General features: G+C 43.5%; 1 protein-coding gene across 4 annotated transcripts in view; it reads right to left on the reverse strand.

Moving 5' to 3' along the window:
- The window catches only part of itga9 (integrin, alpha 9), a 454,332-nt gene that overhangs the window by 186,673 nt on the left and 243,005 nt on the right, over nt 1-24,654 (reverse strand). For all 4 annotated transcript variants that reach the window (XM_069920313.1, XM_069920311.1, XM_069920310.1 and 1 more), the window contains exon 17: nt 9,679-9,755. In XM_069920313.1, the coding sequence (XP_069776414.1) occupies nt 9,679-9,755 (77 nt within the window). The remainder of the gene's footprint in view (nt 1-9,678; nt 9,756-24,654) is intronic.

The following is a 24,654-nucleotide window of genomic DNA, read 5'->3' on the forward strand; positions in this document are numbered from 1 at the left end:
TTTTGGTAGTTGGTAATTTGTTTTTTTCCTTTCTACGTGAATCTTCTTCCAAATGTTGAGCAGATGGTGCAGTACTTATAAAGTATATGTTCTGGTACCTTCTCCCTATGTTATCTAGCTCTATCTTGGTCCAATCTGGTTTTTCCCTTATTTGATAAAAATCTGATAGATACCTTAATTGTGCTGCTCTATAATAATTCAAGTGAAAAAGTTTTGGGAAGATCTAAATCAGGTATTAAATAAAATCACAAAGAGCAACATACCAAAAAATCCAGAGATCTTTCTTCTCAGTAATAAAGAAGTAAAGAATTAGGCCTCAAACTGGATGAAGCACAAAAAAGATTTATTATGATAGCCTTAGCTGTAGCAAAAAAATGTATAATGTCAACTTGGAAATCGAAAGAGAGCCTGAGAGTACAGCAATGGTACATGGAAATGAATAAATGTATTCCATTGGAAAAAATAATATAATTTAAAAAATAAAGTCACATTATTTGAACAAATTTGGGAACCATACATGGAACACAACAGAGAGGGCCTACAGCAGACCTCCACTCCCTAAAATGATAGAATGAAAAGAAGATGAAATGAACTGACCCAGTGTGTAAAAGTAGATGACACAATTTTCTTGTTTATTTTCATTGTGTGATGACATTGTTTAATGGGTTTATTGTATTGTATATGTTCAATGTTTAATGGGTTTGGAGGGGGGTGGAAAGAAGGGAGGGAAGGGAGGGGGGAAAAGTGGAGAAAATGACACTGTGTATATTCAAGAGGGAAATGTTTGTGTATATTTTGGTTAATATGGTTCATAGTGTGAAAAATAAAATTAAAAAAAAATACTGGAAAACGAAGATTTTGCTTCCTGAACATTTTTGGTTTGGGTGTATTTTATGGAAAATGGGCCGTTGATCACGAAAATCACCTTAACATTTTCCTATCGCATACCCTTTTTTAAGAGATATATCCTACTTTTGTACTTTCCTGTCATATTTTAAGTCTACTTCAAACATACAAAAACATGAGGTAACATTTTCTGTCTTCGCCCTTGGACTTCTTCCCTGGTGATATTGGTGCAGACAGTGACGAACGTTGTGAGAGGTTTCAACAGAAAAAGCGACCATGGAAAAGTGGCATCAGTGAAACTGGAATCCATCAATGTTAGTCAACTACTGTTGGACACTGATATGAGAGCCATCAAACGCTGAGTACAAACGAAAATCAGCGGAAGATCATTTTTAGGTCTAAATTCAATAAAAGTTCATCTAATTAAAAAAAAATTAGACTTACAGCATGGTTACAGGCTATTTTGCCCCATAAGTCCATGCTGCCCAATTACATCCAACTGACCTACATCCCCAGTACACTTTTGAATATGGTATGTTAATGTTTATCCAATTTCCTACATGATACATCAAATCTGAAATTATCATTGTGTTCAGCTTGCAGTTTTAAATTTAAATGTTTATATTTTTAAAATTTAAAGTTTTAAATTTAGACATACAGCACGGTAACAGGTCATTTTGAGCCACAAGTCCATGCCGCCCAATTTACACCCAATTCACCTACTCCTCCGGTACGTTTCCAACAATAGGAGGAAAATGGAGCCGCCGGGATAAACCCACACAGACACGGGGAGAACATACAAACTTCTTACAGACAACACAGGATTCAAACCCTTTTTCCGATCGCTGGCGCTCTAAAGGCATTGCACTAACTGCCACGCCAACCATTGTGCCCTAGTTGTTTATTGTAATCCCCAATTTTTTTCCAGGAAATAAATCTTTTGAAAAAAAATTGTTGTCCAGTGTAATTATTTGAGCTCTCTTTAAACAATGCTTATAACAATTTAGAACTGTTCGTGTAGCGGTTAGCTTGAAGCCATTACAGTGTTAGCAACCAGGGTCCGAGCAGGCGCTGTCCGTAAGGAGTTTGAACATTCTCCCCATGTCTGCGTAGGTTTTCCCTGGGTGTTCCGGTTTCCTCCCACGCTCCAAACATACAGGGTTGTAGGTGAATTTGGGTGTAATTGGGCAGCATGGGTTTAAATGGCCAGGATCGGCTTCCAACCTGCTGTAAATAAAATTTAAATTTAAAGCTTCAAAGTCATTAATTCTGGGCAGTTGATTGAGCAAAGCACAGAATTTCTGGGCTCAGACTGCACTTAACAGTGCTTGTTCAGCTCCTCTGCGTTCACCAATTTGGAAATACAAGTCCCATGTGGTATCCTGCACTCTAACAGCAAGTGTCCTTATACTAAAATTATACAGTAATTAGGGAGTCGCTTCTGTTTGAATGCCTACTGTGAGTATATTGTTACATACCCAAGTACAAGGTACCGATGCACCCAAATCTGTACTTGCTGCAGCCATACAGGTATGCAAGATACTCTAACTACAATGATACACATGAAGTTACTACAATATGCCAAGGCAGTGAAAAGAGATAACAAATATAAAAGGATAGATAAATATTCTCAGTTGCAATTAATGCAAAAGAAACAAATGCTGGAGGAGGAACTAAGCAGGTCTCGTAGCATTCAGAGGAGATATAGATACATGTCTAACCAACACTTCGGGCATGAGCCTTTCATCAACGTGTGAGTGAAAAGCAGGCAGGTGTCTGAATTAAAAGAAGGGGTGGGGGGTGGAGTACAGACCATCAGACAAAAGGTGTTAGTTAATTGGATAGGACCAGGAGAGATGGAAGGTGGGAATGATTGGGGGAGATAGGTTCTGTGAATACTACAAGAACAAAATTACCATTACATTAAAATTCCATAAATACATGATTGAAAAAAAAATGAGGTCACTCCATTCAGAAATCTGTTGGTGGAGGGGAAGAAGGTGTTTTTCTACAATTGAGTGTTCGTCTTCAGGCTCCTGTAACTTCATGGTGATGGCAGTGGGAAGAGGGCATGGCCTGGGTGGTGAGACACTACCTCTTAAAGATGGCCTTAATGGAGTGATGACTAAGGCCCGTGATGGTGCTGGCCGAGCTCACAATCCTCCGCAGCCCTTTTCTATCCTGGTCATTGCCATCTCCACACCAGACAGTGGTGCAAGCAGTCAGAATGTTCTCCATGATATATGAGTTACCAAACCAGACCATGACGTAACCAGTCAGCATTCTTTCCACAATGTACTTATTCAAAGTTTGATCTAGTATTTTATGACATGCCAAACTTCCTCAGAATCCTTAGAAAGTAGAGGCATCTTTGATCTGCTGGCTCCAGGAGAGATCCTCCAATATGTTGCCTCCCAGAAACCCATCAATGAAGACAGGAGCGCAGTATCTCCACCTCGCCTTCCTAAAGTTCATAGTAAGTTCCTTGGTCTTGCTAATGTTGAGAGCAAGATTTTCGTTCTGACACTGCACAACCAGGTTCCCCCTGTATTCTGAATCATCGTTTACCAACATTCAGCCAACAATACTGAAGTCATCAGCAAATTTATCGATTATGTTGGAGCCAAACTTAGTTATGGATTTGTGAGAATACAGAGAATAGAGGAGGGGACTAAGCCCACAGCTTTGAAGTTCCAGTGTTGATGGTCAACATGGCTGAGTTGATGTTGCCAATCTGTGATGATTGGGGCCTGCCAATGAGGTAATCAAGGATCCAGTTTTGAAATGAAGAAGAGTCCCAGATCCCTGAGTTTGATCATTAGTTTTGCTGATACGATGAGTCTTAAATGATACCCTGACGTCAGTGTTCCTGTAGTACAGGTGATCTAGCGCAGAGTGGAGGGCAAGCAAGATGGCCTCCGCCATTAGCCTGTAGTGAGGAGAGGCAATTTGACAGATCCTTCCTGAGATAGGAGTTGATTTATTTCATAACCAAACTTACAACCTCACAGTAGACACATGTTCCTCCGGGTGATTGTCACTGAGGCAGGTCACCTTGATCTTCTTGGACACTGGGACAATGGATGTCCTTTTGAACCAGATTGAGACTTTTGACCACAGCAGTGAGAGGTTGAAGATGTCTGTAAAACTCCAACTGGTTGGCCTGTGCAGATTTTAAGGACATAGCCAGGTACACTGCACTGGCCAGACACCCTCCTCCAGGTTCTTTGCACATCAGCCTTGAATACAGAGTTGCCAGTGGCTGTGGGGGGTTCAATCAAACTGCACCATTGTTTTCCATTTCAAAGCAAGTATCGAAGGCAATGAACTCATCCTGAAAAGATGTTTCACAGTTAATGAAACTGCCTTCTTTTGCCTTATAGAATGTGACATCGTGCAAGCCTTGCCACATTAGCTGAGCATTTGTCTGAAGGTCCAGTTTAGTCTGGAATTTTAGAACATAGAAATTTACAGCACAGTCCAGGCCCTTTGAGCCACAGTGCTGTGCTGGCCTAATAACCTTCTCTAACACTGCCTAGAATGTCACTACTACAAAACCCTCCATTTTTCTCAGTTCCTTGTGCATATCCAAGACCCTATTGTACATCGCTCCACACCGTTGCCGGCAGCACATTCCATGCGTCCACCACTCCCTGTGCGAAGAGTTTACCTCTTGCATCCTCCCTGTACTTACTCCCAAGCACCTTAAAACCATGCCCCTTTGTGTTATCCATTTCAGCCCTGGGAAAAAGCCTCTGGCCATCCACAGATCAATGCCTCTCGTCATCTTACACACCTCAATCAGGTCACCTCTTCATCCTGTCGCTCCAAAGGGAAAAGACCAAGTTCATTCAACCTCCCTCATAAGGCATATTCTCCAATCAAGGTAATTTTCTTTGCTCCCTCTCTGAAGCTTCGACATCTTTCCAGTAACAAGGTGACCAGCACTGAAAACAATATTCTAAGTGAAGGCTAACCAAGGTGTTATATAGCTACAACATTACATCATGGCTCTTGAACTCGATCCCACGATTAATTAAGGCCCAACGCCATAAGCTTTTTTAACACTATCAACCTATACAGCAGCTTGGAGTGTCCTCTGGACATGGACCCCAAGATCTCTCAGTTCAGCCATACTGCTCAGAGTCCTCCCATTAGTATTATATACTGTCTTCAAATTTGGCCAACTGAAATGAACCACTTCACATTTTTCTGGGTAAGACCCCCACCTGCCACTTCTCAGCCCAGCTCAGTCTTATTTATGCTCCTCTATAATCTTTGGCAACCCTCAATACACAGCACCACCCATTCGTGCTATCCACAAACAGACTAACCCACCCTTCCACTTCTTTATCTGGGCCATTCATAAAAATCACTAAGAGGAGCCGGTCTAAGAATAGATCCCTGTGGAATAACTCTGGTCATGGACCTCCATGAAGAATACGAACCATCTTCAACCACAGAGCAAGGATTCCTTGGATTCTATGCCTCCTTACTTTCTGAATGTGGAACCTTATCAATTGCCTTACTGAAGTCCATCCCCACTATGTCCACCACTCATTAATGTTCTTTGTTACATCCTTGAAGAACTTCAATCTGGTTCATGAAACACAACCTTCCCCTAACAAAGCCATGCTATCCCAAATCAGATTTAATCCTCTCTGAATCCTTGCAAATTTTTTTCTCTAAGGATTTTCTTCAAAAGCTTGCCCACCACTGAAGGAAGACTCACTGGCCTATAATTTCCTGGGTTACCTCGACTCCCTTTCGTCAACAGGAGTAAATCTCGTGTGGTCTTGGTGACTTATTTAACTTCCTGCTTTTCAAAAGCTCCAACAACATCCTCTTTTTAATGTCAAAATGGCTCAAGTGTTTCAGTCCTCTCCAAGTCATCCTCATATTTTCTGCGATCCTTTTCTCTGGTGAATACAGAAGCAAAGTATCCATGCACATATTTCCACTAACGCACCGGAGGGGTCCTATCCATAACTCATCCTCTCGTTCTTTACATACTTGTAGAATGCCTTGGGGTTTCCACAATCCTGCTTGCCAAGGCCCTCTCATGGCCTCTTTTATCCCTCCTTCGTCCTTTCTTAAGCTCTTTCCTGGCAAGGGGAACTCTCTACATTTCTTTTAGTTTCTATCTTCCTAAACCTCTCGTGCATTTTTCTTTTCTTCACATCCCTTGTACACCATGATTCTTTCACCTAACCATTCTTTCCTTGCATCAATGGAATATCCTTCTCCGGAATGACATATAAATGTTCCCTGAACATTTACCACATGTCTGCTGTACTTTTCCCTGAGTACATCTGCTCCCAATTGATACTCCCAAGCTCCTGCATCATATTTTCCCCCTACCCCAATTAAATGTTTTCCCAAATTGTCTTCTCCAGCAATATGGTCAAGGAGAGGAAGTTATGATCACTTTCTCTGAAATGTTCAACCACTGCAAGATCAGACACTAGCCTGGTTCATTTTGCAATACCAGGTCAAGTATAATCTCTCTATGATGCCAGGAAACCTTCCTGAACACACATAACAAATTCCACTCTATCCAAACCCTTCACTCTAAGATGGTGCCAATCAATATTAGGAAAATTAAAATCACCTATCACTACAATCTTATTATTTTTGCACATTTCAAGAACCTGCCTCCTTATCTGTTCCTCGATATCTCTGTTACTGCTGGGGGTCTTTATTGACTTATTTTTGTTCATCCATCTCCAGCAATGGTACTCTGGAGGTTACGCCTAAGTTTCCTGTATGTCTCTGAACATTCCAACAAAATACACTAGGTAACTTGCACACATGCTTTGCAATCAGCACAAAAAGGAAGGTAATGTGCGCATGAAAGGTTAGTGACCTAAAATAATGTGGCAATTAATAATTATACTTATTGAAACTAATCTCTTAGCTATAATTCTTGTATTATATTAAAAATGCCAAAACCGTTTTATTAGCCATGAGAGATAGGCTGTGCTAAAAATATCTTGAAACAATTTCAAGTTTATATTTGCACAAGCATTCAGTGCGCAATTTTGTCAAAGGAAAAGAAAAATTGGACAATGTCAGATTTTTGTACATACTGATGACAAAAAATTAAAGGGAACATTGCTTGCAATTACACAGCCAGTGGCGTAGCTCATGGGGTGCAGGGGAAGTGACTACTCCCCCTGAGCACATTTGTTCAAAAGTGGGGCCTCTGTGAACTGTGTGCTCATCAGCGGCGGATTAACCATTAGGCTGAGTAGGCTCAAGCCTAGGGGCCCAGTAAGGGGGGGGGTGGGCAGAAGGAAGAGAGGCCCAGATAGCAAATTGATTATAGAAATCGCTGATTAGTGATAAATTGTTTTTCAGACGTCATCGATTGGAGTCCCGGCTCAAAATGTCGACTGTTCTTTTTCTCCCGCTGAGTTCCTCTTGTGGGTCGTGTTTGGCTTCAAACCATGGCATCTGCAATCTCCTTGTGTGCCTTCAGTCAATTGGATGTCAACTGTGTAAGCTCACTGCTGATTGGGCAAGTTCAGCCCTTCAGGTATTAGCTGGCGTGGATCGAGGATTGCATCCCGCACATGCGTGGATCGGGGTTTGCATGCCACGGATCACCGTGAACCCAAGGTGTGAAATTATATTTGATTTATGTTCTAAGTAAATTGGAGAGGTGGAGTAAAATGTTTTATTTAAATGCATTAGATGCAAATTGTGCCCCACAGTTGAAGTAGGCCGAGAGGAGAGTTTGGAATCGGATGTTGGGAGCTCTGGTGTGCGGTAGGCTGAGGGGAGGGTTTGGAGATGGGGATTGGGAGCTCCAGTGAGGCTGAGGCTGAGGGTACAGTTTGAAGTCGGTGCGTCGGGATGAGCTCTGGTGTGCGGTAGGCCAAGGAGAGGGTTCGGAGTTGGGGCACAGGAAGCTGCTGTGTGTGGTAAACCTATTTTAATTTTGATTTTAAATAACCATTACATACTTCCTTTAAAAATGCATCTTCCTTAAGTTCCTTGTGTTTTAGAGTTAAATACAAAATAAAAATGTATAATGAATTTAAAATTATTTGGTACGCGTCATGGATGTGCATGCATTAATTTCCTTTGTGTGTTGATTGCAAAACGTGTGCAAATGTGTACACGCACAGCTTTGAGGAACAGTGGTCTTGGTACCTTTTTTATGTGCTTGCTCCCTCTAACGTTAAAACCTGGCTGCACTCCTGTAAAAAGTTGTCATGATGGGGGGCAGGTCGCCTTGTCCTCCTCAACTTCCCTAGTAAGTGTTGGTGCTTCTGTGCCTTTCTGACTAATGAGGAGGTCTTGTGGGCCAAGGGTAGGTCAGCCTTTAAATGCACAAAGAAACTTGGCGCTCCCCATGATGGCACCATTTACGTGTAGTGGAGAATGGCTGACTTTCATCCACTTGAAGTCCACAATCATCTGCTTTGTCTAGTCCATGCTGAGACTCAGGTTGTTACTCTTGCACCAACCGCCTTTCTAAAAGCTAACTCATCGTCGTTGTCGATGAGGCCAATCACCACTGTATCCTCCACCAACAACGATTCCGTTAGAACAAACTGGCAGTGTAGTCATGAGAACAGTAATGGGCTGAGCACACAGCCCTGAGGTGATCCACATAGATTGAAGGGCCACCTGTGTGCAACAGTAATTCTACAAGTTCAGGCCTTGATGTAAAATGTTACTGATGTATATAATAATTCTCCATAAAGAGTAAAACATAAAGTTGTGTACTTTTTAAGAGAACCAGAACCCAGAAGTCTGACTATTCATCTAGAATCATATACCTCACGGGTCATCCAGGGAACATCTTGAACCAAATTTGAAAACATGATTGAACAAAAATAATTTTGAGAAAAAAAAATCATAAATTAATTATTAGTCCACAGAGTGACTAGATTGATCTGGTTACAAATCCGCCACCCTTCCCTCTTCTGATTTATGTGTTTCTACAGATTCACTCAAATGAACTAGCTTTGCACTCACTTCAAAAAGACAACAGGCCCTTTCAAACTGCAGTGCAAAATGGGATTAAGCGGGCAATTTGCCCGGTTAGCGCCTGAGACACGCGGCAGTTAGAAAGGCTCCCACCCGTTCAACCCCGTCAGAATCCAACCGAGTCCCTGACCTACTTCAGAGGTAGTCAGGGGACCCAGTTAACTTTACCTAGGTCACGTCCACGGGAGACTTGAACAAGAAAATGGCCAGCCCGCTTATTCCAGTGACGTCAGCACTTGCGTGTGTCACCGGGCAGCCAGCGTCTGAACATCCGGCAGTACTTCCGGTGAGTGTGTGACGTGTCATTATGGGGTGGGATCCCCCTTAAATCAGCCGGGTTGGTGATTTAATGGGTCCATCCCCTGCGATTTAAAAGATGCTAAAGATTTCCTGGCCTTGCCACTGACATCAACACAGAAGAGAAAAGCTGAAACCGTAAGGTCTTGGCCGTCTTGCATGAGTAACTGTTTACTGAAATAATCATGTTGGGGAATATCAGTGGATATAAATTTGAAGATCACAAACAGCTTTAATCTTCCTTAAATAGACTAGTGAACATTAGACTAAATTGAATAAGCTATGCTTCAGTTCACATTATAACTGAACCCAGTGTATTACATCAGTAAATTAGCCATAGTTTAAAAAAAAATCCCAGTGTTATATTTCCATATTAAACAATTTCCTTTGTTCTATAAATAAAGGATTACCCTTTGCAACAACCAAAGTAAAATTCAATTTTGTAAGGATAATTTCTGGGCACTTATTGTTCTTCTGACGGCTGTTCCAAATGGGATATGGTCCTGTGTATATTGCTTGGACTCCATCACATACCTGGACAGGAAGAGCTCGCCCTGAAGTTGCAGATCAGCGGCACAGTCATCCGTGAAACAGTTTCTTTCAAAAACAGTCTGCAGAATGACAAAGAAATCAAAGATTAGGAACACCACGCATAAAGTTGTACTGTTCTCTTCTGCAAATGCAACTGTTCAGTGGCATAACATGCTAAAAAGTTTGTTTTTAAACTTCAGATTTCTCAAATAGATCAAGATGAATTTCACCACTTTGCAGCAAGAACAACCTTTACATGTCCACTCCGAGGCTCATCGCTTTCCTCAGTTGGTTCGCGTTAGCTGCCATGGGCTCCTAGTTCCTCGTGAGGCCATTAGGTGGAGCAGCACACCCTGGGCCAGCTGCGATTAGAGCTTGCTGAAGGTGCTTACAGGCGTCCCAATGAAGGGCCAAGCACGAGGCAAAACCTCTGTGATTTAACAAGTGCGGAGAACTAAAGGAACGACATGGAAAAGCTGATGCCTGGACCAGTCTACAAGGAAAGTGAACTTGACCCAGCCTTGAAGGCAGCTGTGGAAAAGCAAGGAGCCAATGCTAAAACTCAAAAATTATGAGATCACACACTATTTGTGGGAAAGAATGGGATGTCCAAACTGTTCTGAAACATGTAACACTTACCACATTATCTTACTAATCATACTGACTTGGTATGATGTCACTAGTAAACCAGAAAAAGGACTGCACAGTTAACACAGCAGTTAGTGCAATGCTGATACAGCAGTAGCAACCCAGGTTGGAATCCGGTGCTGTCTTGTAAGGTGTTTATACATTCTCCTTGTGTCTACGCAAGTATCCTCAGAGTACTCCGGTTTCCTCCCACCCTTCAAAATATACAGGGGTTGTGTGACAGGGTATATAGAAATGTTTTTGGAAGATAAATTGGGAAAGGTTTGTTAGAGTAGGTCACATACAAACACTTTAAAACAAATCACAGCTTTTGCAAGAGCTTTGAAGAGTGCTCAAGAGACCTCACTAATGGATTGTTGTTTACAAAAGGCAAGAGATGAAAGATCTTGTCAGAGCTGCCTTCTGTCTGGAGATGTTCTAAGAGGGCCATGTGGTTTTGCAAGGAGGGAGGGAGTGGGAGAGAGGGGGCAGAGAGAACGAGAGTTCATTCTGCAGTGTTACAGCCAGCAGAAGCAGCTGGGACTGGAACAGGACAAGCTGGCAAGCTTGTGGAAAGCCTGTTTGGTAGACGGCCTGGTCAAAGCCCTGGTGGTTCATGCAAGAGGAGAGGACTGGCTGACTAATATTTCATTTGGAATAATTGAAACGAAAAGGAACTATGTGGTGACCTGAAAGAAAGAGATCATCATCTGGAGAACTCTGAAGGGTGCATGTTTTGTCAGCAAGACACTGAAGTGGCTGGGTGTCCATTGTACAACAAATCTCTCTCTGAAAACTGACAAGAACCTTCATGAGCGGTAACCATTTACCCTTCAAGCACCAAAGCCTGGTCAACTTTATAAATGTTAAATTCTGTGCACAGTATAAGAATTGCCTGCAAGCAGTGAACTTGGAGGAATGAGAAGTGAGATTGGACTGTCAATCAAAGAACTTTCTGAACTTATACACACATTACGTACACGTGCTCTTAGAATTAAAAGCGGGTTTATGTTAGGTTAGTTAAAGTATGATTAGGTTTAAAGATAATTAAAAACTTTTGTTTAAGTAACCATTTGTCTTGCTGAATATCTATTGCTGCTGGGTTTTGGGGTCTGTTTGTTTAAATTAAAAATTAAATTATTATTATATTTTTTTAATTTTAAATTGTCAGGAGGAGATACAAGAGACTGCAGATGCTACCACTGGAACAAAAAAGCAAACTACTGGAGCATCACAGAAGCTGCAGATTCTGGAATAATGAGCAGACAATGAGGGGCTGGGGAAACTCAGGTGCTGAGGTCGGGCCTCCCTGGGGAGGAATGGTCCATCAACGTTTCAGGCCCAGACCATTTTTCGAGAGAGTCTTGAAAAAGGGCCTCAACCCAAGATGTTGGCTGACCCTGTGTATCCATGTGTGCTGCCTCCCACCACCCCCCTCCCCCCCCCCCCCCACCCCGATTTCCTCCAGAAGCATTGTCTGCTCCAACTGCTGGAGGAACTTCATGGGCTGAGCAGCGCCCATGGAGGGAGAGAGACAGTCAAGGTTCCGAGTTGAAATCCTACATCAGGACACAGTATCGATTGAGGGCAGCTGATCTGCGATTCTTCGGCAGTTGCTCAGAATCAGGGTTCCTCTCCAAGGTTTCGTGGGTTCTAAGATGACTGAAGAGACCAAAGTGGGGTCTGTAAATACTTTCACATCTATTTGAAAAGTGTTCTCCTGCACCCACAGCTTGTAGGCAACACATAGTCTCATTTACATCATGCAACTGATGCCCATTCAGGACAAGAAATCAGAACATAGTTCAAAGAGATGGATGCAACCCAAATTAAAAGACCCAGGTGTACACTATGGAACCCTGACAACGTAGTGTGGGTGAGAATACAGTTAACCCACTAAGAGCTGCTCTATAGAAAACCAAATGGATTCTGTAGAGCAGCAAAGTGTTGTTATATTTCTGTTCCAGGGTCTTCAGCAGGAGTCAGGTTTCAGCAAACTGAACATCAGGATATTCTGGGAGTTCTGAACATACATGCTCCAGGTGCTGTTGCAATGCTCCACACAAGCATTTTGAAATTCAGTCATTGAAGGTGGATTTCTGTTTAACATCCCACATAGAATACAACTGGTTTTCTGCATTCTAATCTGCACTGTACTATCCAGCAGGTGAAAGTCACTGGGACTTGGTATAGACTCCCAACAACACTGAGGACAGAATCCCAACAACACTGAGGACTGGTACAGGTACTGGGGTTAAGGTGTTTTAAAAGTGATAGAATGGGAGGTAAGAGAGGGGTGGGGCATAGTAGCATTACTGGTCAGGGATAGTATCATGGCCTTTGAAAGGGAGGACACTGTAGAGGGAGTGTCTAATGAGTCAGTGTGGATGGAAGTCAGAAATAGGAAGAGAGCAATCACTGTATTGGTAGTCTACAGGCCCCCAAATAGCCCTTGGGATACTGAGGAACAGGTAAGTAAGTAGATTTCAGAATGGTGTAGAAATTACTGGATTGTTGTTATGGGAGACTTCATCTTCCCAAATGTTGACCTCCTCACTGCAAGAGGGATAGATGGGGCTGAATTTGTCAAGTGTGTCCAAGAAGGATTCCTGACACAGTATGTGGACCAGCGAACTAGAGGTCACACTGTATCTCGTACTGGGTAAAGAACTTGATTAGGCGACAGTCCTCTCAGTTGGGGAGCATTTCGGTGATAACGACCACAATTCCCTGACGTTTAGCATAGCTAAGGACAAGATAAAAGCAGACAAAATGTGAAAGTGTTTAATTGGGAAAGAGCTAATTATGATGGTTGAGGCAGGAACTAGGGAGAATAAATTGGGAACTGATATTAATGGGGGAAAAACACAAAATAAATGTGGAGGATGTTTTACTTGGGGTTCTGGATAGGTTTGTCCCACTGAGACAGGGAAAATATGGTAGGAAAAGGGAACAGTGGTTGACAAAACAGGTGAGGCAGTTAGTAAAGAGGAAGGAGGAAGCAGACATTAGATTTAGGAAGCAAAAAAAAACAGGAAGAGCTCGTGAGAATTATATTGTAGCCAGTAAAGAACTTAAGAAAGGAATAAAAGAGCCTGAACGAGGCATATGAAGGCCTTGACAAGAAGGATTGAGGAGAATCCCATGGTGTTCAATGCGTACGTGAAGAACAGGAGGATAAGAATGAAGGTACAGCTGCTTAAGGATAAAGGAAGCAAAATGTGCCTGGAGGTGGAGGAGATTGGGGAGTCCCAAAATGAATACAGTGAAATCCCCATTATCCGGCACCTAGGGGATCGCAGATGTCAGATATACAAATTTTCCTGTTGTCACTCTGACAATGCCTAACTAAGCAAGTTTATTGTCATCTGACTGTACAAGTCCAACGTTTTCTGGTCCTTGGTGCAAAACGTGCAGATACACAACCAGACATAATACATATACAGACAAACAATACAGAAGCAGGACAAATATACATAAATTATATAAATAAATTTTGCTTTGTGAATATGAGAGTCTGAGATGGTTAGTGTGTGCAGTTCCTTTGGCCTACGGAATTCTCACTGCCCATGGGAAGAAGCTGTGTTCTCAGCCTGGTGAAGCTGGCTCGGATACTCCTGTATCCCTTTCCCGACTGGAGCAACTGAAAGATGCTGTGTGCAGGATGGAAAGGGTCCTTAATTATTTTGCAAACCCTCTTTATACAATGATCGTAGTAGAATGCGTCAATGGGGGGGGGGGGGGTTGGGGGGTGAGGGAGAGACTTCAGTAATCCTCTCTGCTACTCTTGTAGTCCTGTGGATTGACGTCTGATCCATTTCTCTGCAGCAACTGTACCACACCATGACATAGCTCAACAGAATACTCTCAAGAGAGCTCCTGTAGAAGGTTGACATGATGGTGGCCAGTAGCCTTCAGTCTTCTCAGGAAGTGCAGTTGCTTTTGCACCTTCCTGACAAATGAGATGTTTGTCCATGAGAGGTCACTAGTTAAGTGGACTGCGATGTGTAGTGGACCTCCTGAAGTCCACGATCCTTCATCCTGTCCACATTGAGACTCAAGTTGTTACACTTGCATCATATCATGAGATGTTCCACTTCTCTGCAGTGCAACTCATTGTTGTTGCCAATGAGGCCAACTACTGTTGTGTCATTTGATGATACTATTGGAGCTGGGTCTGGTGGTGCAGTCATGGGTCAGTAGCATGAACAGGAGTGGGCTGAGCCCACAACCCTGAGGTACTCCTCTATTCTTAATCATTTCAACATTATATTCTTAATCATTCCAACATTAGCAGAACAGTGTTTTAGAAATAATCAAGGGATGTTTCACAGTCAGGAAAATTAGAAGATGGAGTTTCCATTGGACCCTGACTCATTTACATCAGCACTCGACTACCTCCTTTTTGCTTTTGGTTCTTAGCCACAAAGAGACAGTATTGAATTTGAATGCATTCAGGTGTTTCGTATTTGACCACAATTGGTGGGGGAATGAGGAATATTGTGGTTTGAGGGTGGAAGAAAACACATGATTGTTTTGTAATGTGATGGGAGCGGGGAAGTCAAACAGCAGGGGTGTAAATTTTCAAGGTCAATGAAAGGCCAACAATCTAAATGGCTAATCTATTTTCTATTCCACTCCACAGATGCTGCGAATATTTTCTGTTTTAATTCCTATTTTCAGTACCTGCAGTTTCTTTTAAATTACTCTTAGATATCTTTGATTGAAAGATGGTGTGAAAAATAATCTTTATAATTTCTTCTCAATCTAAATATAAGGTACCCGATATATAGCAAGTTGTATGGGCATATGGGGACTCTTTGGTTCAGTGGGGCAGAGATTTGCCTGAAATTTTACACAGATAAAAACACAAGTATCAATTTCTAATGAAATATCTATCGGCGATATCCAGTTAACACAAATCACACAACTTAAAAGAAATGCTCTTTTCTCCACTGATTGGTCTGAATTTGGGGTGATGGTCTCCCCCATTCTCCTGAGTCAGAGACCTTTGGCCAGTTGAATGTAAAGTATTGTTGATGATTCATTTTCTTGTACAGTAAAATCCCCGGTATCCAACACTAATGGAGATCACGGAAGCTGCACATGCACATATTCCAGATGCCTAACTAATACATCCTGTATTAAGAATAAACAGTTTAAAAGAAAGAGAGTGCAAAATGTAAAGAATTCAGAAAAAAAATCTGTATCGAACTCCTTAATTTTGTAAAGTTCACTTTATCAGGTAATTCCCGTAACTTACAAAACATGAATTTAAATTTGAGACCCGGACACCGGCACTGTAATAGCGTTGTGCTAAACGCTACACTAACTGTTTCTTCTTTGGCTTGGCTTCGCGGACGAAGATTTATGGAGGGGGTAAAAAGTCCACGTCAGCTGCAGGCTCGTTTGTGGCTGACAAGTCCGATGCGGGACAGGCAGACACGATTGCAGCGGTTGCAGGGGAAAATTGGTGGGTTGGGGTTGGGTGTTGGGTTTTTCCTCCTCTGCCTTTTGTCAGTGAGGTAGGCTCTGCGGTCTTCTTCAAAGGAGGTTGCTGCCCGCCAAACTGTGAGGCGCCAAGATGCACGGTTTGAGGCGATATCAGCCCACTGGCGGTGGTCAATGTGGCAGGCACCAAGAGATTTCTTTAGGCAGTCCTTGTACCTTTTCTTTGGTGCACCTCTGTCACGGTGGCCAGTGGAGAGCTCGCCATAGAACACGATCTTGGGAAGGCGATGGTCCTCCATTCTGGAGACGTGACCCATCCAGCGCAGCTGGATCTTCAGCAGCGTGGACTCGATGCTGTCGACCTCTGCCATCTCGAGTACTTCGACGTTAGGGATGTAAGCGCTCCAATGTATGTTGTACCTTCATAATTAACCAGCATCCCCCCTCTTTACATGTAAAACCTTACTTATATTTAATAAAGGCTAGGCAGGGATAGGGAGATACTCTGGGAGAGCCACCCCAGTGGCGTCGGCTAGCTCTGTCAGGGTTTAAGGCATTAATTATGATCTCGCTTAACCCATGTCAAATCATTAACAATCACGTCTTTATCTCATTATCTTACACCTTTGAGCCACCACTTTATTCAAACGCAACTTTATCGAAACTTCGTTCGAACAGATGCTGTGGGGCACTCCACCGTTTGCTCCCATCTTCACAAGGGGTTGTGTGTTGCTTCAGACAACGTTTACAATTTTAAACTTTTATTTATTCTTATTAATCTTTAATTTTATTTATCTACTTATTTTTCTGCTGGTTCCTTAGATTTGCTGGTTGCTTGAATTCCAGATACTGGGGATTTTACTGTATTCAGAATTACACTGAACCTTTATCTGATGATTAATTCTGAAGTATTAATAGGGTCTAATTCCCCTTTAAATTTACCTTAGCTAGCATTTATAGAGTGTAGTATCTCACGTTATTCTTCTTGCTGAAATGATGTGAAGTGCACAATATCAAGAAGATTTCTATCGCCATGCTAGATACCTAATATCCTCAGGGCGTCATAGCATCTGGAGACCATATGGACCAACTAATTGTCTTTTGAAATTCTGAAAGTTTTCCAATTTGTATTTTTTAACAGCAGGATGGAGATTTTTGCTGAAAATAACCAGTTAGAGGTGAACATGACTTAGAATACTGAATCATGAAATCAAGTATCATTTCGGGTGATCAGTTTCTGGAATTATAAACCGTTCATTCTCAGGACATAGGAATCACAGCTGTTTAGTGTTCCAAATTCTGCTCAGCAACACTGCTCGCAAGAAAAGTACTTTAGAACAAGAGTCTGTGGGTCTATTGAGAGCTGTCAGAAGAATTTAAACAAGAATGTTTAAGGCATTAATTATGATCTTGCTTAACCTGTCAAATGATTAACAATCACGTCTGTATCTCATTATCTTACACCTTTGACCAGTAACTAATGTTGCTATTCTCACTTGTAACTCTGATATCCATGTGAGATGCTCTCACTCGGAGAACCTCAGGATAGAAAAGATTGTTGGTATCAAATCCTCCTCAGCATTTCAATCCACCACCCACCCCCCCCACAAACCCCAGCAGATTGGAGTTATACAATAGTGCAACACAGAAGGCTGCATAAAGTACCAAACACAGCCATTTCCATCACAGGCTCTGACCTCCCCACCATTGAAGACGTACAGTATGTGTGAGGCATTAGCTCAAGAGGGCTGCCAACCATTATAGACCCCCATTACTCTGGTAACAAACTCTTTTCGCTGCTAACTTCATGAAAAAGGGACAGAAATCTGATGTCCAGTACCTCGAGGTTCAAGAACAGTTTTTAAAACAGCTATCAGGCTCTTGAACTTCTCCGCATCACCCTAATCAGAAACTACTCCAAGGTACAAAATGACCCATCTACACTATTTCATTTACTGAACTTTAGTTTTCTTGCGCTAAATGATGAACATACATTATCTCTTTATATATTAATTAATAAATATGACTGTGGCGGCTCACCCATGCAACAAGCAAACCGGCTCATAGAGGCATGGGCAAGCCCACGGCAGATCTGAGTGTGAGAGCCCCGGGTGCGGGGCAAGCCCACAGCCTGGCGGCTGACGTCATAAAGGTTCCAGGAGTCGCAAACGTCATCAGATTCTGAGGGATTTAAACGCGTGTGAGAGTTCTGTTAAAGTCAGTTGGTTCAACTCACTTTTGATTCTGCGTGATTCTTTCGCTTGCTGCGGGCCTAGTGCAACTACATTGGTGACCCCGACAGTCCAAACGGCATTTGGACCCAACGATGACCGACCCAAGCACGCAGAATGTAATTTCACCGAAACTGAAAACTTTCCGGACCTCGCAGCTGCAGGCCTGGTTTGAACAGGCCGAAGCCCAATTTCAGGGCAGGCAAATCGTCTCCGACGTCAGAAAGTACTACTATGTGATCGGTTTACCTGACCAGGAAACAGCAGGCTGCATCATTGACTTCCTAAAACAGTCACCGGTTGTGGGGAGGTATGAAAAAAATCAAGGTGCTTCTAATCTATACTTTTGGCCTCTCCCACTGTGAGCACGTAGCGCGGTTGCTCAACATGGACAGCCTCGGCGACCGCACGCCATCAGCCTTAGTGAACGAGATGCTGGCACTAGCAGACAGACATAAGCCATGTTTACTGTTCGAACAAATCTTCCTCAAGCAGATGCCAAAAGATATCCGTCTCCTCATTGCTGACGACGATTTCAGTCACCCATGCGAATAGCAGCCTGCAGCTATCCTGTGACCCAAAGCAGCATGGCCAAGTTGTTGCGTCACGCCCAAGCCACCAACGAAGTCAGTGACGCCCGCAGCTGGGAGCGACCGTAGTTCTGGGGTTCAGGAGCTCACCGTTGTCACCACCTTTCTTTCCCAGAAAACTCCGGGGCTGGTCGTCGCTAATGGCTATGTTGGCTGGCCACCACAGCATAATGAAGGGGCCCTAATAAGGCCTCTGTAAAGGTGACCCGTGTCCATCTCTGTGCACAAACACAAACTCACAGTCCCGGAGTTCATGTGGGATGCTGGGTGGTGTTGTTCCATGCCTTGACATGGGAACTGGGGCCAATTTTCTAAGATGCTCCCACAGTCTGCCTCAGGCTTCAGTCGGTGGCACTTGCTGTCCGTGAGCTGTGAGCACAAACTCCCCAGGTACAACGAGCAGGGTTCCATAAAACAACTCTGCTGAAGAGGAGTTGAGATCTTCCTTCGGTGCCGTTCTTATTCCCAGGAGGATCCAGGGCAGCTCATCCCCTCAATCAGGTCGCTGGAGGAAGGCCATCAGTGCAGCCTTCATGTGCCTATGGAACAGCTTCACCAGGCCATTCGACTGCAGGTGATAGGCTGTCGTCTGGAGGAGTTGTATTCCCTGCAGTTGTGACAAAATGTTCCAGAGTGCGGAGGGAAACTGTGGGCCTCTTTCGGAGGTGACAAGTGTGGGTAGGCCGGACCAAGATTCGTAGTGAAGCTGTCGATGACCACTAACAAGTACCTAGACCCTTGTGATACCGGAAGCGGGGCTGACAATGTCGACATGCTCGTGGTCAGATCTGCGCTGCGGTGGCTAGAAAGGCTGAAGCGGCGCCTTCACGCGCCTTTGCACTTTTGCAGATTGGCAATCCATGTTCGTCTTTGCCCAGTACGTGAACTGGTTTTTGACACTATGTCATACAAAATTGTCAGCCAACAGGTGAACAGTTGCTTGAATGGAGGAGTGGGACAGTCTGTGAATGGCATCAAAAATGGAATGTCTCCTCGCAGCTGGGACGATAGGGCGAGGCTGATCTGTGGAAACGTCGCACAGGAGAGTGGTACCTTGCAGCCCAAAGGCTACATCCTCGAGTTGCAGGATTGTGGTAACAGTTCTAGAAGCCGGGAGTTCGTTGTTCTGGCACTGAACTTTTGCAAGAGCCATGTAGTCTATACCCAGAGAGAGGGCATGTACTGCTTGAACAAAGGAGCGGGCAGGGCATCAGCCACCTCATTACTCTTAGCGGAGATATGTTTAATCCTGGTTGAAAACTCGGATACACAAGATAGGTGGTGTTGCTGACAGGCTGAGCAGGGACCTGATGCCTTCACAAATGCAAACGTTAGCAGTTTGTGGTCAGTAAAAAAAACTGTGAAGTCCCTAACTTCCAAAAAATAGTGGAAGTGTTTGACCGCTAGGAACAGCACCAGCCTGTATTTCATTTCCGGAGGGTGGAGGTGCCTACTAAAAATGCAAGAGGCTTCCATTGTCCATTGGCGTACTGTTCCAAGACCCCCCCCCGCCCCTACTGCCACGTCGGGTGAATCTATTGTCAAGGCAATTGGTGCATCCATTTGTGGATGGACTAGCAATGTTGCCTTCACTAGGGCATCTTTGGTCTGCTGGAATCTTACCGTCGCCTCCTTTGTCCACTCGAGTTCTTTGGCATCACTGGACAGGAGGTCGAAGAGCAGTTTCTTAATATGATCTGCAGAAGGTAGAAAGCAATGATAGAAATTCACCATCCCTATAAATTCCTGGGGTCCTCACGAATTTAAGATGGCTTCCACCTTGCTAATCAATGGAACCACATCCTTGCTACTGATCTGATGTCCCAAGAACTCGATAAGAGAACTGCCCGAATATGCACTTGGCAGGGTTCACAGTTGGCCCGAACACCGGTAGGTGACAGCAGAGTAAACACAGATGCTGCAGGTGCTCTTTGTGAAGAGGCTGGCAATGAGTATGTCATCCAAGTTACGAAAAAGAAGGCCATGCCATGCCCCACTGCATCCATCAGTCGCTGGAATGTTTGTGCAGCATTTTTTAACCCAAAAGGCATTCTAAAAAATTCGAAGAGGCAGAACGGTGTTATGACGACGATCTTGTGCTCATTCACACACTGTTAATTTTAGAAAATATCCTGGCCCATGAAGATTAGCTGTAAAGTCCTGTATATGGGGTACAAAATAACGGTCTGCAGTTGTAGCATCGTGAAATGCCTGTAATTCCCGCAAGGTCTCAACCCTCCCATGGCTTTGGGCACCATACATAGCGGGGAAGCCCATGGGCCACCAGACCTCCGTGTGATTCCTCTATTTTGTGCTTGGCAAGCCGCAACTTGTGTCCTTTGGGTGAGGATGTGGTGTGCGACGCCATGTTTGTGTGTGATGGTGGAGTGATAACGTCTACAAAGTCTGCAAGAAGTTTGGCAAATTCATTGTTCAAGTACTCCACAGCATCTAGGTGCAATGCAGGTAGTTTGGGTTTTCCAAGGCAGAAAGTCTGGAAAGTTGTGGTGTTCGCCAACCGTCACCTTTTTAAGTCCACCATCAGTGAGTCAGCTCTGAGGAAGTCTGCACCCAGCAACGTGGGTGGGACACGGCAGCAAGAATGAACGTCCATGTGAACTTTTTGTCACCGAATTTCAGGAGTATAGTCCATGTACTGTACTTACAAATCGAACTGTTATTCATCACAGTGAGCACTAGACCCATGCTCCTGGCACAGGTGTCAAAGCCCAAAGGAGGGAAGATACCAACCTCTACACCCAAGTCGACTAGAAATTTGTGCTGGGAGAGTTCATCCTGAATGTAGAGTAGGCTGTTAGAGTGGGCAGCCGCTGTAGCCATCGTCACAGAGTTATGCTTGTCTGGGGGAACGTGCACCCTCATCACTGGTACTTGTGGAGCCTGGGCCTTTGGGTGTGATGCAACACTAATTTCTATGGGCCTTATGCCTTGCAGTTTCGCACGCCACAAAATGTCTGCATAGACGGTCACTGTTCAAGAGTTATCAAAGTCCTCGTTAGCCAACATGAGGCAGATGTCTTCTGGCATATGCTCTAAAAACAACTGCTGAAAGAGCAAGCAAGACCTATGGCCGTGTGCCAGTTCATTAACTCTGAAGGAACACAATCCCCCAGGCCAGCGATTAGGAGCTATGCAGCTTGCTCACGTCGTGAGTGACCATAAATCTGGAGAAGGAGGGCTTTTAAGGCTTCGTATTTGCTGAGAGTTGGTGGGTCCTGAAGGAAATCCACTACTCGACGGCTGTGTACTGGCCGAGGGCGCTTACCACACGATAGTACTTAGTGGCGTCCACTTCTATCTTGCGAATGTGGAAGTGCACCTCAGCCTTCCCGAACCAAATTTCAGGGTGAGTGGTTCAAAAGACAGGCAGTTTGAGCGAAACCGTTGTGTTGTTCATGTTGGGTCCAAAATCTGTTTGGGTTCGTCGGGGCCACCAATGTAGCAACTGTGTCACAGTGCAAAATGAGGAATGAGAAAATGATCAGACGTAGTCGAGTCAAAGATCAGTAAAAATTGTTCACTCAAACAGTCACACACAGCTTTTTAAAACCCCGTGCGTTCCATATAACATCATCACATTGCGATGCCATGACAACACTTGGAACCTCCCGAGCCAGTTCAATTAAGCCTCCGGTGAGCCATTAAAAGATATTCATGGATTTCAGTGGAGAGGTCCACATCAATGGTGGCAAGATCTTAGAAATAAAGATTTCCAATGACTTGACCTTGATTAACAATGTTGACATAATAGTCAAGAAAGCACCTCATTGCCTCTACTTTTTTAGAAGACGAAAAAAGTTTGGCATGCCCTCTGTGTTCCTCAACAACTTCTACTGGCTTGAACGAAGAGGCCTGAAGTATCAAAGCATGATATGTGAACTGCTCTGCTCTAGATCGGAAGAAGCTGCTGAAGCTGGTTCAGAACGTATTGAAAGCTTTGCTCTCCTACATCGACTCCATCTACATCTCCCTCCATCTTGGCATATCACATGCTAAGTTCACCTCCCATTGGGGTCACGACACAAAAATGTGAAATTGTATAACATCAGATTTAAAGATGGTTTCTTCCCTGCAGGCACCAGACTCCTACATGAACCCTACCGCAATGTTCTCATACTGGCCATGCATTGTTCGAAATGATCTTTTTTCTCATTGTAACTCTGTACAGGTACTCCCCGACTTGTAACCTATGCAACATGTCCATCCGCACAAACGACCAAATTTTTTTTTAAACTACAAAGAAAATATATAAAATTTACGCAGACTATGTTGTATTTGGTAAACTATAATGGGGATACAGAGCATGTAAGAACCGAAATGTGGGTACTTCCCTTGTTAGTCAACATCCCGGGTGGGTGCGGTGACCTTGATTCCTGTGCACAAGTCTTCAGGTGCCGCATGTGCAGTAGGTTTGTGTAATGGAGTTTGGTTGGCGTGTGCACAAGAGTTAAAGCCGCAAATTCAATATCTTTATGGCACTTAATTCTTGCGCATGCACCAACCGAACTCCAATACGCAAACCCACCGCATATGCACTGCCCAAAGAGCCATGCATGCGCACAGGAATAAAAATGGCTGTGCCCAGCCTAAGGACCCCAGGGCGATGACTAACAAGGTAAATTCACAATTCTGACCTATGTCCATTCCGAGTTACAACCAGTCATCCAGAACGGAACACGGACGTATGTCGGGGAGTACCTGTACTCTGTAATTGTGTACCTGTTCTTCCATCTTTAGAAATGTCAAAGTTGACTTATTAGACTGCTTACAGGAGAACCTTTCCATTATACCAGATATAATATAAATAAAATTAAACATTTCTGAAGCCAAGCCTAGATAAAGGGTCAAGCTTAAATTAGTAAGAAATTTAGTCATTTCTCAACATCAACTTTCATTTCATTATGCATCTGTAAAATGCCTTGAGGCATTTTTCTATGCCAAGAGTGCTCTTTTAAGGCCGATAGCTGTATAAACATTTGAAGCATTTTAAAAGCTAAGTTGGATGTCAGGTGAGAAAATCACATGTACATTGCAATAAAAATATTCCGTTTTACACTCAGTTCAAAGCATAATCAAGGTTAAAATTAGACGAGGAGTCACGTGATGGAGTAGTGGCCGGACGGAGAACTCCAGCCCTCTCCAGAAAAGTCGGGAAAAACAAGAGAAAATACAAAGGCACAGAAATAAAAGTTAAAGAAAAGTGAGTATAAAGGTGGAAAGAAGATGGAGACAAAAAAAGAAAAATCAAAATCAACGGAAAGAAGAGAGGAAGAGAAGACAACGGAGGAAAAAGGTGAAAGCCTTACCTGTCCGAAGAGGCCCGCTGTGGAGAGAGGAGCCCGCATCCTCAGGTCGGTGGAAAAAGAACTACAACAATGGCTCACAGAGCCGAGTAAAAGTGCGCAACCGCGCATGCGCGACTCCTCGCGCATGCGCGATGCGCATGAAAAAAAACACACCGACGGGAGGGGGGACCAGCTGGGGAGTCGATCTCCACAGCCGGCAACGACAGCTGCAGAACACCTGCAGCAAGAAGAGACCACAGAAAACAATGAAAACAAGAAAGAAGAGAAGGAAAGGGCAACAAAGAAACAACAGATGGCCAACCCAGAGGAAGAAGAAGAGGAAGAATACAGTGAAATAGATGAAGGGAAAGGCAAGGTAAAGGATATACTTTCTCTTGTTAGAGGATACATGGAGTCATTTAAAGAATGGCAAACACAGGAATTCAATGATTTAAGAAGAAGAATAAACAACACAGAAGAGAAAGTGAATAAAATAGAGATGACCTTAACAGAAATGGGGGAAAAAATGGACAAGATGGAAGAACGGGCAGTAGCAGCAGAAATTGAGGTAGAAGACTTAAAAAAGAAATTGGAGGAATCTAATAAAAAAACTAAAGAGACACAAGAACTACTAGCTCAAAAAATAGATATAATGGAAAATTATAACAGAAGAAATAACATAAAGATAGTGGGCCTTAAGGAAGATGAAGAAGGCAAGAATATGAGGGAGTTTATAAAAGAGTGGATCCCTAAGACCCTAGGATGTCCAGAACT

Source organism: Narcine bancroftii, chromosome 2 (assembly GCF_036971445.1).
Source record: "Narcine bancroftii isolate sNarBan1 chromosome 2, sNarBan1.hap1, whole genome shotgun sequence".
Taxonomy (NCBI): domain Eukaryota; kingdom Metazoa; phylum Chordata; class Chondrichthyes; order Torpediniformes; family Narcinidae; genus Narcine; species Narcine bancroftii.